This window comes from Terrapene carolina, unplaced genomic scaffold (genome assembly GCF_002925995.2).
Source record: "Terrapene carolina triunguis isolate 2854851 unplaced genomic scaffold, T_m_triunguis-2.0 Scaffold111, whole genome shotgun sequence".
Classification (NCBI taxonomy): domain Eukaryota; kingdom Metazoa; phylum Chordata; order Testudines; family Emydidae; genus Terrapene; species Terrapene triunguis.
The window spans coordinates 2,437,182-2,453,210 of record NW_020664462.1 but is presented as its reverse complement, the minus strand read 5'-3'; the positions used below and the strand labels follow the sequence as shown (position 1 = coordinate 2,453,210).

At 45.9% G+C, this 16,029-nt stretch overlaps 1 protein-coding gene across 2 annotated transcripts in view; it reads right to left on the bottom strand.

Annotated features, from left to right (window-relative positions):
* CCDC12 (coiled-coil domain containing 12) overlaps positions 1 to 15,788 on the bottom strand; it is a 77,054-nt gene extending 61,266 nt beyond the window's left edge. For both annotated transcript variants that reach the window (XM_024198552.2, XM_024198553.2), the window contains exon 1: positions 15,612 to 15,788. In XM_024198552.2, coding sequence (XP_024054320.2) covers positions 15,612 to 15,746 — 135 coding nt within the window. In that variant the 5' untranslated portion in view covers positions 15,747 to 15,788. The remainder of the gene's footprint in view (positions 1 to 15,611) is intronic.
* Between the last annotated feature and the right edge of the window lie 241 nt (positions 15,789 to 16,029).

Below are 16,029 nucleotides of genomic sequence, written 5' to 3'. Positions count from 1 at the left end.
AAAGATGCCTCGTGTCAGTCATCTATTTCCATGGAGCCTACTCAAAAGCTCCAGCAGAAAGAAGAGTCAGACTGCACAGCTGGGACCACCGAGCGGCAGATTAAAGGAGCCAAGGTTTTAGCGCAGCACAGTTTGTGTTGAAAAGGAGCAGTTAATCTTTTTTATGGGTACAGATGGAAAAAAGGAAAAACTATGTAAAAACTCTCTGCCCATTACCATGGCAATGCAAAAATAAGTCAAGATAATGAGCATCGTGAAAATCAGAACCCATAAACTTATTGCCAGTTTCTCATGTGAAAATTAATCCTCATTTACAAGATAAATATGGGACCTCACCGGGTTTTATTATATTACAATGTTTTTATACTGGGGAAAGGGAAGATGTCCAAGTGAGTTTGCAGCAGGTTTCAAAGATTTGCTTCTAAATGCCAGTGTGTTAGACTGCTTTGCTGCTTTTATTCAAAAACGGAAAGCAGCATCTTATGGAAACTGCAAAAAGCAACAACACAGGAAAAAGTGACAGTCACGTTTCGTTTGCCATTAGCATCTATTTGTAGCAACCTAGTTCTGTTAAATACTCACCTCAACCAACAACAAAGCTGCTTTAAATATTAAAAAGCAAAGAGCGTGAAAACAGCTAGATAGCAAGAAATAGGAATGAAATGCGGTCACGTGCTGCCACACAGAAGGAAGGAGACAGCCACCTTGGAGAGGTGTGGACTTGTAGTCTTGGGGTACATCTTCACTTACATCTGGGTCCGGATGTAAGCAATCGGTTTTCTGAGTTCGATTTATCGCGTCTGGTTAAGACGCGATAAATCGATCCCGGATCGATCCCGGAAGTGCCCCGGATCGATCCCGGAAGTGCTCGCCGTCGACGCTGGTACTCCAGCTCGGCGAGCGGAGTACGCAGCATCGACGGGGGAGCCTTCCTGCCGCGTCTGGACCGCGGTAACTTCGGACTAAGGTACTTCGAATTCAGCTACGTTATTAACGTAGCTGAATTTGCGTACCTTAGTCCGAAGTGGGGGGGTTAGTGTAGACCAGGCCTAAATGTAGAACTAGGAAGTCAGGGACTTCTGAGTTCGCCATTCACTTGTCATGTGACCACAGGCAGATGACAACCTCTCAGCTTCAGTTTGCCCATCAGTAAGAAATGAGGATGTAAACCAGCCTCTTTGGTTTTCCTATGCCCTATATCAGTGGTTCTCCACCGGGGTATGCATACCCCTGGGGTTATGCAGAGGTCTTCCAGGGGGTACAGCAACTCATCTAGAAATTTGCCTAGTTTACAACACGCTACATAAAAAAGCACTAGAGAAGTCAGTACAAGCTAAAATTTCATACGACTTGTTTATATATTGCTCTATATACTATGCACTGAGATGTCAGTACAATATTTATATTCCAATTGATTTATTTTATAATTATGTTGTAAAAATGAGAAAATAAGCAATTTTTCAGTAACAGTGTGCTGTGACACGTTTGTATTTTTTTTGTCTGATTGTGTTAGCAAGTAGTTTTTAAGTGAGGTGAAACTTCAGGGTAAGCAAGACAAATCAGACTCCTGAAAGGGGTTTTGTAGTCTGGAAAGGTTGAGAGCCACTGCTCTACACCACATCTGTCTCTCAAAGGAAGTGATGGAAGCCCCACTGTTCCTCGGTCTACTTTGACTATGTCTTCCTATATAAAAAACACAACATACAAGCTAGATATGATTCAAAGACAAAGAAACAAGTACATAAAGATCAAAAACAACCACTTCTGTCTGAAATTTTACCTACTTTTGTTAAAGTAACTATTATAAATTGGCAGACCACAGGAAAATATCCCCCATTTATTTACTTTGTGCATTTAGGAGCACTGTGTCTAGTGATTTTCACTGTTTCCCCTGTATAGTCAGTTTCCCGTTTGTGTGGGTCTTTCATACAGCAAAGGCAGAGAGTAACTCATTTTAGAAAATAGAAAACAAAAATTAAAAACCACAAAGACTGGCAGGGGACACAGGACAAGTGTAGAACCTAAGACTGGTTTTAGCTTTGTTTTAAACCGATCAGCTTACAAGTTAACAGCATCCCTTTAAAACAGATCTACTATTTTTGTGCTTTGCATTTGTGCTGCACTACACGTGCCTTGTACACCTCTACTCCGATATAACGCGACCCGATATAACACGGTAAAGCAGCACTCCGGGGAGGCGGGGCTGCGCACTCCGGTGGATCAAAACGAGTTCGATATAACGCGGTTTCACCTATAATGCAGTAAGATTTTTTGGCTCCCGAGGACAGCGTTATATAGGGGTAGAGGTGTATCTGTATATTCGTATGGAGAGTTTGATCTCTGCACTAATAAAGCTTTTTCTCTCTATTCCAACCCTCCTGTCATCCAAATCTTTTAGAAGGAACCAACCCTAATAGTAAGCAGATGCAAATACTCAGTAATTCACCACACAGTGAGGACTCACAATTTTCAATGCTTGATTTTAATGCTCAAATTTTGTTGTTAAATAAACATCCTCCCTCTCTCAAGTAGTCTGAATTAACAATACGGTAGCAGCTTCCTCCCCTAGCAAGAGCAAGCCACAGACTTTATCACACCAGCAGCGGTCAATGAACATTTCCTCCCCCATTTCAAAACCTAAAGGTTACACACAATTATTTCCACATTAGAGATTAAGAAGCAACCCCCAGGTTACAAAGCAGTGTTTAAGACAACTGCACTGTTCGAAAATATATTGCTAAAAATATTACTAAGTAACTGGTTGTGTGAAAAGGGCTCAGGTCACAAGAAAGGCAGAACGGCTCAGTTGATTCTTTTATATGGATAATTCACAGACCCACAGCTTCACTATAGTACTAGCAGTGAGGAAAGAACTAAATAATACTTCGTTATGTATTGTAATTAAAATCAAAATGTCTCCCCTACAGCGAAACTAACTATTTGGACCACACATTGGCACATCTGTGGTATCCAACAGCAACTAAGAAAAACTAGGTTTTCCCCATTTTACGTGCTCGGTTTTCAAAATAGTATGTGGTAGATGGATTCCAAATAAGGTGACCAGATGTCCCTATTTTATAGGAACAGTCCCAATATTTGGGGCTTATTTTTATATGGGCTCCTATTACCCCCACCCCGTGTCCTGATTTTTCACAGTTGGTATCTGGTCACCCAAATTCCAAAATCTCTGTTTAGAATATATTGAGGCATCAACAATTCTAATGAATGCATGCTCCAGTTTACACAGTGTTTTCATCTACTTACAGATGTACCACAGTACATGCCCATAAAGTAGCCCTTTGAAGAATCCACATCATATGACACAAGAAACCCACAGACCACCACACCTACCTGGACAGATCCAATAACCACCTAAAATACATCAAGAAATTTGTTATCTGCAGCCAGGCACTCTGATACAACAGACTATGCTCTGAGTAGAAAATCCAGGATATATACATCTTAACACACTTAAAACTGCCTTTACCGAACAAGGACACTCCACCAGAGAAGTAGTTTGCATCACGGAATGGGCCACCCAAACACCCTGAGAGAACCTGCTTCAATACAGAAATAAAACCACCTCTGAACACACACCCCTAGTTGTCACCTACCGCCCCACACTGGAATCTATACGGGGTATCATTAAACAACTGCAATCCATACTTAATGGGAACCACATCCTAAAAGAAATCTTTCCTGAACCCCCTCTTCTGGTCTTCAAACAACCCCCAACGTCTCCAAGCTCATCATCAGAAGCAAGATCCCCACAGATCAGGATATACCAACTCAAAACAGCACCAGACTCTGCCAGAACAACCAGATGCAAAACCTGTGGACATACCTCCACTGCTACGATGATCAACACCTGCCATAACACACCTTTCAATATCCATAGGCCCTACACATGCCTCTCACAACATGGGGTGTACCTCACCCACCTTCTTTTGGAAAGGAAAGCCACCTGAAGAAAGACGCATTCACGGGATTGGCTTTGCCATCAAAAATAAGATCGCCAATCAGCTTTTGGAGCTTCCCATGGGGATCAATGAATGTCTCATGACTCTTCAGCTCAAGCTCAGCAACAACCAGTATGCCACAGTCATCAGTGCATACGCCCCAACACTTGATGATGAGGAAGACAACAAGGAGCAGTTTTATAGCGCTCTCGATGCAGTCTTCACAGCCACACCTAAAGCAGACAAATTCATCCTCCTGGGAGATTTCCAGGCCAGAATTGGACAGGACTCCCAACTCTGGAGCAGCACAATAGGCAAAGAAGGGGTGAGAAATGTAAGCCCCAATGGTATTCTCCTCCTCAGCAAATGTGTGAAGCATGACCTGCTCATCACAAATACCATCGTTAGGCAGAGTAACAAATTTAAGACCGCCTGGAAACATCCTCGGTCCAAACACTGGCATCTCCTTGACTATGTTATAGTCAGCGCCTGAGATTTGACTCCATATAACACGAGCGGTACAGATCACTGTTGGACAGACCATTGATTAGTATGATCACTCATGTACCTGCAGCTCACTCCACCACACTGCAAACACCCAAAGACTAAGCAAAAGCAGTATAACGTCAAAGCACTTCAAGACCAAGCCAGCTGCAAGACGTTCCATCAACACCTGTCTGAGAAACTCTCTAACTTGCCTGATAACATCATTGACATTCAAGAGCACAGGCACCAACTTAAAAATACCATTCACAGTGCATGTGCTGAAACTATAGGATATTCCACTTATCAGCACCAAGATTGGTTTGACGAAAACAATGAGGAAATCCTAGCATTAATTCAAAAGAAAAGAACTGCATTCTGTAACTGGCAAAATGATTCCTCTAACCAACGAAAACATGAGGCTTACCGCTTGCTCAAAGCCAAAGTCGGCTACATGACATCAAAAATAAGTGGTGGCAAGAGAAGGCCTCTGAGATCCAGGGTTTTGTATACCAGGATGGCATGAGAAGCTTCCTTCAGGCAAGAAAAGCTACATATGGGCCACGCTCCAAAGGCCCAAGCCCCTTACATTCCCAGGATGGCTCCAACTTCCTCAAGAACAATGCGGCCATTAAACAACGCTGGAAGGAGCACTTTGAGAGCCTACTCAACCCCGAATCCACGGTCTCTGAAGACACCATCAAATCTATTCCACAACGCTCAGCAATGGAACACCTTGCTGATGCCCATCTTCTGAGGAAGTCTGGCATGCCATCACTCAGACCAAAAGAAAAAAAAATCACAAGACACCAGGCCCAGATAGCATCCCAGCTGAGGTTTTTAAAGCCGGTGGAACAATGCTCCAGCAAAAACTTTGCCAACTCCCCGACAAAATCTGGATCTGCGACGAAATTTCACCTGACTTTAGGAATGCCAACATTGTTACAATATTTAAGAAAGGGGACAAATCTTTGTGCTGGAACTACAGAGGTATTGCTCTCCGCTCCATCACAGGGAAGATTCTTGCCCGGGTTCTACTAAACCGCCTCCCCCCGGCCGAGGAACTCCTCCCTGAATCACAGTGTGGTTTCAGGCCATCCCGTGGCACAACTGACATGATCTTCATGGTACGACAGATTCAGGAGAAGTGCAGAGAGCAACACCAGGAACTGTCATGGCATTCATAGACCTAACCAAGGCCTTTGACTCTATCAACCGTCATGCCCTATGGAAGGTGCTGTGTAGGTTTGGCTGTCCACAGAAATTCATTTCCATCATCACCCTACTCCACGATGAGATGACTGCCACCATTCTGTGCAACGGCTCAGAGACCGAACCATTCATCATTCGCACTGGTGTCGAGCAGAGCTTGGCATCACTGACTTCAGTATGAAGATGACTGTGTCATTCTCGCACACACAGAGGCCGACCCGCAAAGTACCCTAAACCTTTTTGCAGATGCCTATCACAGCCTGGGTCTCTCTCTCAAGATCAGGAATACCAAGGTATTCTATCACCCCTCACCTGCACAAACTACTCTTCATACTCTACAAATCACCATCAGCGGAGAACCCCTGGAAAATGTGGATCATTTTCCACTTTCCCAACCAGCCAGCATGGAAAACCTTTCCTATGAAAGGAGACTCGAGGAGCTTGGTTTGTTTAGCCTAACCAAAAGAAGGCTGAGGGGGGATATGATTGCTCTCTTCAAATATATCAAAGGGATAAATACCAGGGAGGGGGAGGAATTATTTCAGCTCAGTGCTAATGTGGACACGAGAACGAATGGATATAAACTGGCCGTGGGGAAATTTAGGCTTGAAATTAGACGAAGGTTTCTAACCGTCAGAGGGGTGAAATTTTGGAACAGCCTTCCGAGGGAAACGGTGGGGGCGAAAGACCTCTCTGGCTTCAAGATTAGGCTAGATAAGTTTATGGAGGGAATGGTTTGATGGGATTACGTGATTCTAATCAATTAGGCAATAACGGCCATCGCTGGTAAAATGAGGGTCTGGCTAGAGAATCTTGCCTGTATGCTCGGGGTTCCGCTGATCGCCATATTTGGGGTCGGGAAGGAATTTTCCTCCAGGGTGGATTGGCAGTGGCCCTGGAGGTTTTTCGCCTTCCTCCGCAGCATAGGGCAGGGGTCGCAAGCTGGAAGATTCTCTGCGACTTGAAGTCTTTAGATCACGATCTGGAGACTTCAACAGCAGAGCTAAGGGAAAGTGGGGGGGTCAGCTTTTGTGGCCTGCATCATGCGGGGGGTCAGACTAGATGACCATATTGGTCCCTTCTGACCTTAAAGTCTATGAGTCTATGAGTCTATGAGACACAGAAATTGAATACAGGATCCACTGTGCCAGCACATCCTTTGGGAGACTACTCAAACAAGTATTCAATGATAGGGATCTGCAAACTGGCACCAAGATCTTGGTTTACAAGGCAGTTGTCATTCCCATCCTTCTCTATGGGTGTGAGACCTGGGTAACCTACAGACAACATCTCAAGCCGCTGGAGTGGTTCCAGCAGCGCTGCCTCAGGAGGATTCTCAGGACCAGGTGCGAAGACTGACACAGTAACACCAGCGTTCTCTCTGCAGCCAACATCAGCGGTGTAGAAACGCAGGTCATGAAATACCAACTCCACTGGGCTGGACACTTGTACGTATGCCTGACACTCGCCCCCCAAAGCAAGGACTCTTCTCTCAGTTAAGTCAGGGAAGAAGGAATCGCAGAGGGCAGCGGAAGCGTTTCAAAGACATACTGAAAGTACATCTTAAAAAGGGAGGCATCAGCCCAACAAACTGGGAGGACTCGGCGCGGAACAGAACACGGCGGCGTCACACCATACACCACGCCACAGCCCACTTTGAGGAGAACAGACGTGCTCATGAGACAGAGAAGCGACAAAGGAGGAAAGAAAGGGCACAACAATCCAGGCAGCAACTCTGTCTCCTCCAAGGTCACACCTGTGACTTCTGTGAGAAAATCTGCAGGGCGCGTATCGGGCTCCTCAACCACTTAAAAACCCACCAGTGAACCCCCTTGGCAGACATCATCCTTGCATCGAGGGACAGCCGAAGGTGAGACCTCACCCAGTGCACTAAATACCCCAGTAACAACTACGTCAATGAAACCAGACAATCACTACACCCTTGAATAAACTCTCATCGAAAAATGATAAAAGATAAAAACACCCAGTCACTTGTGGGTGAACACTTTTCACAAAATGATCACCCTAGAGCTGACCACAGAGTCCTCCATCTCCACAGAAACTTGCACAATGCCTTCAAAACACGAGCTGGGAGCTTAAATTCATAACTCGGTTAGACATTAAAAATCATAGACTAACAGAGAGTGAGACACTGGATTTACATCTTATTACAACAATCTGTAACCCACTAACAATCACCTCCCAAACTGCCCTTTTTCCCCCTCCCACCCTCCTTTCCCCCTATGACTGGAGGAGTGTTAACAGGCCACTTCGCCTTGAATGGTCCCTTGAAATATGTGTTAACTACTTGTGCTAAACAATCTCTTCCACCTTGTATTTAGCTCTGACATGTACCATCTCCCAGGATTGAAGAAGAGCTCTGTGTTTGTCGCTCTCATCAACAGAATTTGGTCCAATAAAAGATATTAGCTCACCCACCTTGTCTCTCTAATATCCCAGGACCAAAATGGTTACAACAACATCACTACGTACAACCTCTTAAACATTTGCAACAGAGAAAGAGATAATGCTAACAGTTTGCAATGTCAACTAGCTTAATGGAAAATTGTGGTAAGTGGGAATAAGGTTCTCTATGTACTAAGGGTGGAATTTTTAAGTGCTTACGTGATTTAGATTTACAAGTCCCATTGACATTCAACAGAGCTTGTGCTCCTAAGTCACTTAGGAAGTCCAACCCTAAATGTTTTGATGTTGATTCCATGCAAGTGTGCCCATTTAAAACCAGTGACCAATTTCTGATTTGGGGTTAATTGAAAAAGTTTTCCCTGCTCCAAACAGCACTTTGGACCCAATCCTGCGTTTCTTATGTAGGCAAAGCTCCCCAACAACTTCAATTAGGAACTGCAGTACTGGGATCTTAGGGTAGGTCTATACTTATCCGCTGGTTCGACGGCAAGCAATCGAACTTCTGGGTTCGATTTATCGTGTCTTGTCTGGACGCGATAAATCCAACCCAGAAATGCTTGCCGTCGACTCCGGTACTCCTGCTCGGCGAGAGGAGTACGCGGAGTCGATGGGGGAGCCTGCCTGCCGCGTCTGGACCGCGGTAAGTTCGAACTAAGGTACGTCGACTTCAGCTACGTTATTCACGTAGCTGAAGTTGCGTATCTTAGTTCGAATTGGGGGGTTAGTGTAGACCAGGCCTAAGAGTCAACTGAATCCTGCAGTGCAAGTGGGTTTTCAATTTTCCATGAGGAATGATACAACTACCCTCCATCTTATTTTCATTTACTGTAAACGAATGATGTTGAGGCGTATGCTTTACGGTCCCAATCCTGCAAACACTTACATGCAAGTAGTCCCATTGGCAATGAGACTGCTGAAGTACATGAAGTTAGGCATGTGTTTAAGTGTTGGAAGGACCAGAGCCTAGGCAAGCTAGGAGTCACTAGAAGTCAGGTAATCACATGCCTAAAAGCTTTAAATAAATCTAAGAGACCATATTCTCTAATTGTGTTCCAAGATTTATAATCAGATAGTGATGCTGCACTCAATAGCTAAGAGATGGCCACTGAAACAACCAGGCATGTAGTATTAAACTTTAAAATGAGCCTAACTTAATTCTTTAGCAATAATAAACTTAACAAACGGTGAAAAACAGCATTCTGTTTAATGGTTTGATTTTCAGCTGTTTAATGGAAAAAAAGATAGGTCATATGAAAGAAGCAGACAAGCGGTCTGGACTACACCGTACTATAAGAGAAACGTTAGTATATTAATTCAAATTAACGTAAGATTTAAGCAAGTTGAGAAAATTATGATGCAGCTACAGTACAAATGCAGCAGCTGCTTCTAGTACTTATTATGCGGTTTTACACCTTTGTATAAAATGCATGCAGTGTCAGATTCTTCCACCCCACTGCTGTGCCGAATGACTAAGTGATAAACTTCTCCCCAAGTATTCTCTCTTATGTTCACATTTAGGAGAGGCTTGCTCTTATAGATATAATATGACGTACACTCAGTTACTTAAGAGAACAACCCCTGTTTTTCCCCACAAGAGCTGGAAGTACTTCTTACTCTCTGTTTCAAAATTAAAATTCTTAAAGTTAAAAAGACTGATCAACATCATTATGTGAGTGTTACCAAGGCTGACATCAGAAAAACCAGTGCTGCTTTCCTCTTAATTGGACGTGGCACCAAAAACATCAGCTAAGTGCCAATTATATAACCAACCTCTTTCAAAGATATTTAAATATCCTAAGCCTGCAGAAAAATGTGCAAGGCCATATTAAACATTACAACACTGTCCTGCGCATTTCCTCTTCTACAAAGAAACAAAAAGAGGGGAAGTTTATTCTTCAAAAAGCACCGTTCCCATGTTGTCCCTTCATATGGATTTCTGTTCGAAACTAGATAAAAGGCTATTTGAGCTTTTAACAGTTTTACACCTTCTCCAGTTACTCACAAATACATCAGCTTTTAGGAAAATTGTGTAGTATAATCAGGTCCTGGTCTGTGACTGCAGCTCCCTTAGGCACCATCACAACACAAATAATCATACAGGGTTAAAAGCACCTTCCATGCGTCCTAGTCACTTAGCTTGAAATGATCTTCCAACCCAGCTGGGGAAAACCCCCTTTGCCTAGAAGCCCAAGACAAGAAGTAGCACCCTCTGAGTAAATAAAAGTGTCAGGTCACCTGCCCATTGGATGAGAACGGGGGAGGATAAGTGCAGGATCTGAGCAACAGCAAACTGAGCTGCCAGTTAGAGGGGAGGGTAACCATAAGGGCTGAGGCTAGGTCTACACTATGGGGGGGGGGGGGTCTACACTACGTGAATAGCGTAGCTGAAGTTGCGTATTTTAGGTCAACTTACCTGGCTGTGAGGACGGCGGCGAGTCGACCGCTGCCGCTCCGCCGTCGACTCGGCTTCCGCCTCTTGCCGCGGTGGATTTCCGGAGTCAATGGCAGAGCGATCAGGGATCGATTTTATCGCGTCTTCACTAGACACGATAAGTCGATCCCCCAATAGATCGATTGCTACCCGCCGATCCGGCGGGTAGTGAAGACGTGCCCTGAGTGGTAGTGAACCAAAGCACTTAGTGGTAAGGGGAGTAGGGGCTGAGCAGAGCATAACTACTGAGTTGCCAGTCAGAGGGGTGATGAATGGGCCTCGTTGGTACCAACTACATACAATACTTTGGGAGAAGGTGAAAGCATCCTGGAAAGAACCTCTGCTGGGCCTCAACTTGAATGTGTTTTTTAGTGCACTGATTAGGGGTCTATGATCAGTGGAGAACCGAAAGATGTGATTTAGGCTTTTCAGCTACAGTCAGGTAGTTCAAAGACAAGCGGCTGTTTAATTTTCCAGCCAAGTTGAAATAGGCTGCATAGCAACATCTAGAGAGCCTGGTAAGCTTACCAGCAGATGCTTTGGCCAGGCAGACTTTGATTTGCTCTTAAGAGGGAGAATAAAGCGTGCGTGCGAAAGGTCACCGTCGGACAGTGGCTATCATTTTCATATCAGAAAGATAAAATGTTGTGTACTTTGCAGGAAGCATGAGAAGCTTGGTCATCAAGACACTCTGATTGTAAGCGGGTGTAAGACCGTTAGAATTGGCTTCCTAAACATACACAACCACCCCTGCTGATCATGTGAAATGCATGGAAGCAGGAAACGGGTCACTTTGTCCCCAAGAAGCTCCCATTACCGATTGCTCCATAAAATGCTCCATGAGAAGACCTTAAACCTGGCTACCTTGTTTAACACCAGTTATAGAGCTGTTAAACATGACTTCAGTTTGAGATTTTGAAATACACTGCAACTTGCAAGCCAAAGATGGCCTTAATCTTGGAACAAGCTATATTTAACAGCCACAGAGGGAAATGCTTTACAAAGAAAAACAGAGTCTGAGAAAAGTGTCTCAGAAATACAGTCAGAACGCTAGGTTTTAATACCATACTTGCTGCTGGATCCACTGACGGGTCTGTAGCTGAGCCAAGAGTCTGCATGCATCAGTTTTGTGTAGGATGGAAACCTTGTACTACAGTATCTTTGCGATATAGTACACTTGGAATCTGGAACAGCTGATGGTATCACACAGGGAATAAGATCAGCTTTAGCAGTGGCACGGATTGAGTCAGAAGAGCTCCAACCAAATTTCAGATTGCATAGCAACGACTATGGGCTTTTCAAATGTTGTACAGGCCAAGTTTAGATAAGGTCATTATGCTGTGCACTGCACCAACCACAACCACCTCTATTGTGTAGCTCAACAAATGCTATTCCTTTCTTTACGAGGGAGTTTGTTTTGGAATATGTTCTCCAATTTTACTATTTAAAGTGGCAAATAACAATAACAGTTTCAAGCTCTGGCTAATGACTTTGATGCTCCTATGAGCTACTTCAGAAGCATCCACCATGTACGCTGAGTTGTTGGTCAAGCCCCAATAATGAAGACCGTGATAAGTCATCATCTGATTCACACCTATTATGAACATACTTCAGAAACTAAGTCAAGCACCGATGCAACCCAACTTCCAGGAATTCTTAAGGACACCAACACAGGTCAATTTAAGAGCACCCTTCTTTACTTTCCAAGGAAAGGCTCTCTTGTTGAGGTGTAGCACCACGATTAAGTGGGATCCAACAGGAACTCAGAAAATTATCTGGCCACACATTGCATTTGGTTACTTAATTTTGAAGACTACCCAAATGAAGAAACAAAGTAAGCCACCCATTACACTCACCCAGCACGAAGCGACTGTTTCCTACCCAGAAAGAGGTCAACACATTTATTTTGCATGTTCCTGAGCAGCACAACAATGGAAGCTTTCACTCTGTAGTTCGCCTGAGAAAAGGATTTACATCATGAAGTCTAAGCCAGCAACTGAATGAAAAAGTGGGCCAAGTTCACACATGGTGTAAAGCCTCGACGTCAAAGGCACTACAGATGTGTAGGGTAATACAGGTTTTTCTAGAAAAGCCCAAATTCTTAACTGCATGGATTTCTTCTGAACTTCCAAAGACTCTAACCAGCCTGAAGTGACTCAATACCCCTGAGGAAACAGAGTGGAAGTCTGAGAATTAGTCTCTTTCTCGCTAGGTGGACACTACAGTTGTAGCTGACTCAACTCCTAGAGCAGGGGTGGCCAACCTGTGGCTCCAGAGCCACATGCAGCTCTTCAGAGGTTAATATACGGCTCCTTACCGAGGCACTGATTTCGGGGCTGGAGCTATAGATGCTAACTTTCCAATTTGCTGCTCAACTCCCTGCTTTGCCCCAAGCCCTGCCCCCACTCCACTCCTTCCCCTAAGGCCCCTGCCCTGACCAAAATTGACTTAAGTCATTTTGTAAGGTCATCCTGAATTTACCTGCCAAGACACTTATACAAACCCCACCACCTTAGTACCTAAACATCAAACCAGAGTGATGCAGCAAGCAGTGATTGCAAGGCCATTTTTAACTATCCCAGAAATAATTTCAGGGTAGTAAAACACCAAATTATTATTAATTATTATTATTATTAATACAATAATATAGATCTAGAAGTTGCAGTCATGGACCAGAACCCCATTGTGCTAGGTACTATACAAAGGGGCAGTTACTATTCCAAAGAGCATACAATCTAAGGTTCCAGGTACGTTGACTACAGTGGAGTCGCATCATAGGCACATTTAACTTACGCGATTTTAACTATACGCACTCGGCAAAACAAAACAAAAAAAAGAAAAATAATTTAAATACTGTACCTGTAGTGTGGGCGATTCCGCCTGCCATTCCACTCAATGAGCATTTGACTATACGCGATTTTCGCCTTACGTGCTGACTTCAGAACCTACCGCGTAAGATGCGACTCCCCTGTACATACTATTTTCTGTTGTGTTTTGCACTGCCCTGTAGCGTACCTGCTACTGATTTTAGGCTGATTTTTGTAGCTGACACCAGTTATCCATTTGGTACAGATCATCTACTGTACAGCAATAAGTACACATAGGCCTTGGCTACACTTGGGAATTCGCGAGTGTAGTCGCGCCGCCAGCGCTGCGAGAGAGCTCTCGCAGCACTGTATGTACTCCACCTCTCCGAGGGGAGTAGCTTGCAGCGCTGCGAGCGAGCGTGCAGCACTGATTACACTGGCGCTTTACAGCGCTGCACTCACTGCACTGGGGGAGGGGGCGTTTTCACACCCCTGAGCGCAGCAAGTTGCAGCGTTGTACAGCGCCAGTGTAGCCAAGGCCTTATAGCGCTGTACAGTCACCTCACAATGTGACAATATCATATCTCAGCATCATGAAGTAAATGGTTTTTCCCTGAAGGACAAAATCCATGAGGTGGTAACTCTGTCTACTTTACACACAGAGTTCAGGGACTGTAATGAAGATCAAGCCATCTGAGTCATTCATTGCCCTGTCCCCAGTGATTGTTGAGTAACTTCTCACCTCTCCACAGGACTCATGCTCATCTTTCCTCCTTCTTCAAGGGACTCTTTCCCCGCTCACCCAACCCAACCTCTTCTTTCATTTACTGTCCTCTTACTAGGTGTTTCCACACAGCTGATCTGGGGCTGGTAGTCTATCTTTTATCATTGCAAATTTACCATCACAAAGCACAAAGTTAGGAAACCAAGGTGACAGGCAATGAACGCAGGAGTGAAAGCCATGAAACTCCCAAGTCAAAATCATGGGACTGACGCGTGCATGGTCTGAGCAAGTCACACACCCCATGTCTCAGTTTCCCCATCAGTACCATGCAGGTAACACCCTCCTGATAGACTGTTTGGGGGATTAATTAAGATTTGTAAACTCCTCCCCCCAACCAATAAATCAGAAACTGCTATAAAAATACAAAATATTTGACTATGATAGAATTAATCCCCAGTTTATACTTAACTCTGAACACCGATCCCCATTTGTGCACTTCATATTGGGGCTTATTTATTATTTTAACACCACTCAAAACTAAATGAGCCAAGTGCCATCCAATACAGACAGCAGACATGATCCCATGGAGCTTACAAGCTAAAACAGACACAAGGCAAACAAGGTGGATGACAAGTAGGGTGACCAGATGTCCCGATTTTATAGGGACAGCCCTGATTTGGGGGTCTTTTTCTTATATAGGCTCCTATTACCCCCCACCCCATCCCAATTTTTCACACTTGCTGTCTGGTCACCCTAATGACAAGACAACAGCCAAGAGCAGGAACGGAAGAGTAGAGGTGGAAGAGCAAAGGTTGTACATCAGCAAGGGTACATGGTTATTCAGCAAAGGCTAATACACAGCACCATGGAGCAAAGATAACAATGAATTAAATAAGTAGCAGAGTAGGGCTCTGATTCCGCAATTGGACCCACCCAGGGGATGCCCCGCAAGCATTACAGAGCTTTTATGAAGTCAATGGGATGGAGGGGACTGCCCACAGAAATCCAGTTATAGATCAGGGGCTCAATCAGCAGGTTACTGGTTGGCTGAGTACCACGGGCAGGTCCCGTTGGAGCACACGGTCTTCCTGCCGCTCCTGAAAGGTTCCCCCAGACACCCCACAGGCTTCTCCCAACTCCCACGCACACCTCCCCACTACCCTGCTCCTCTATGGCCACCCCACCAATTCATCAGTGCCCCCCACTGTCCTTGTGCCCCACCGAAATACTGAGTGCACCTGTCTCCCTCAGCTCCTCTCACCCCGGGTGGCCCCAGCTGCCCTTGCCCCCCCAGCCACCCCTTAGACTCCACCCCCCCGGTACACTCACACCCCACAGGACCCCCCCTTCTCCCCAACACCAGCAGCTCCCAGTCCTCCCCACGCCACCCACCCTGGGTGACACTTGGTGCTCCCCAATCCCGTTACACCCACAGCTCCCCCCTCGCCCCAGCTCCTCCCCTCCCCCACAGCTCCCAACTCGCCCCAGCTCCTCCCCCAAAGCCCCCCCATCTCCTCCCCCTCCCCCACCGGGCCCCGCGCTCCCACCCCGGGGTCCGGCCGGGTCACCTTGTGCGCCCCTGTCCGGCTCCGCAAGGCCTTGAGCCGCTCCCTCCGCCGCAGCGCCTCCTCCTGCAGCCGCCCCACGCCGGAGCCGGCAACGGGAGCGGGGCCGGGGCCTGAGTTGGCAACGGGGGCCGCCATCTTCCCCAACGCCCGGCAGGCACCGCGCGGGGGAGGCCCGGCCAATCGAGCGGCCTCCTCGGGGCCAGGGGGAGCCCCGAGCGCATCGATCGGAGCCTGAGCGCTTCGGGCGGGAGCCAGGAGGAGGGAGCAGAGGGGCTGGGGCAGGAGGAGGGAGCAGGGGGGGGGAGGGGAGCAGAGGGGCTGGGGCAGGAGGAGGGAGCAGGGAGGAGGGGAGCAGAGGGGCTGGGGCAGGAGGAGGGAGCAGAGGGGCTGGGGCAGGAGGAGGAAGCAGGGTGGGGGA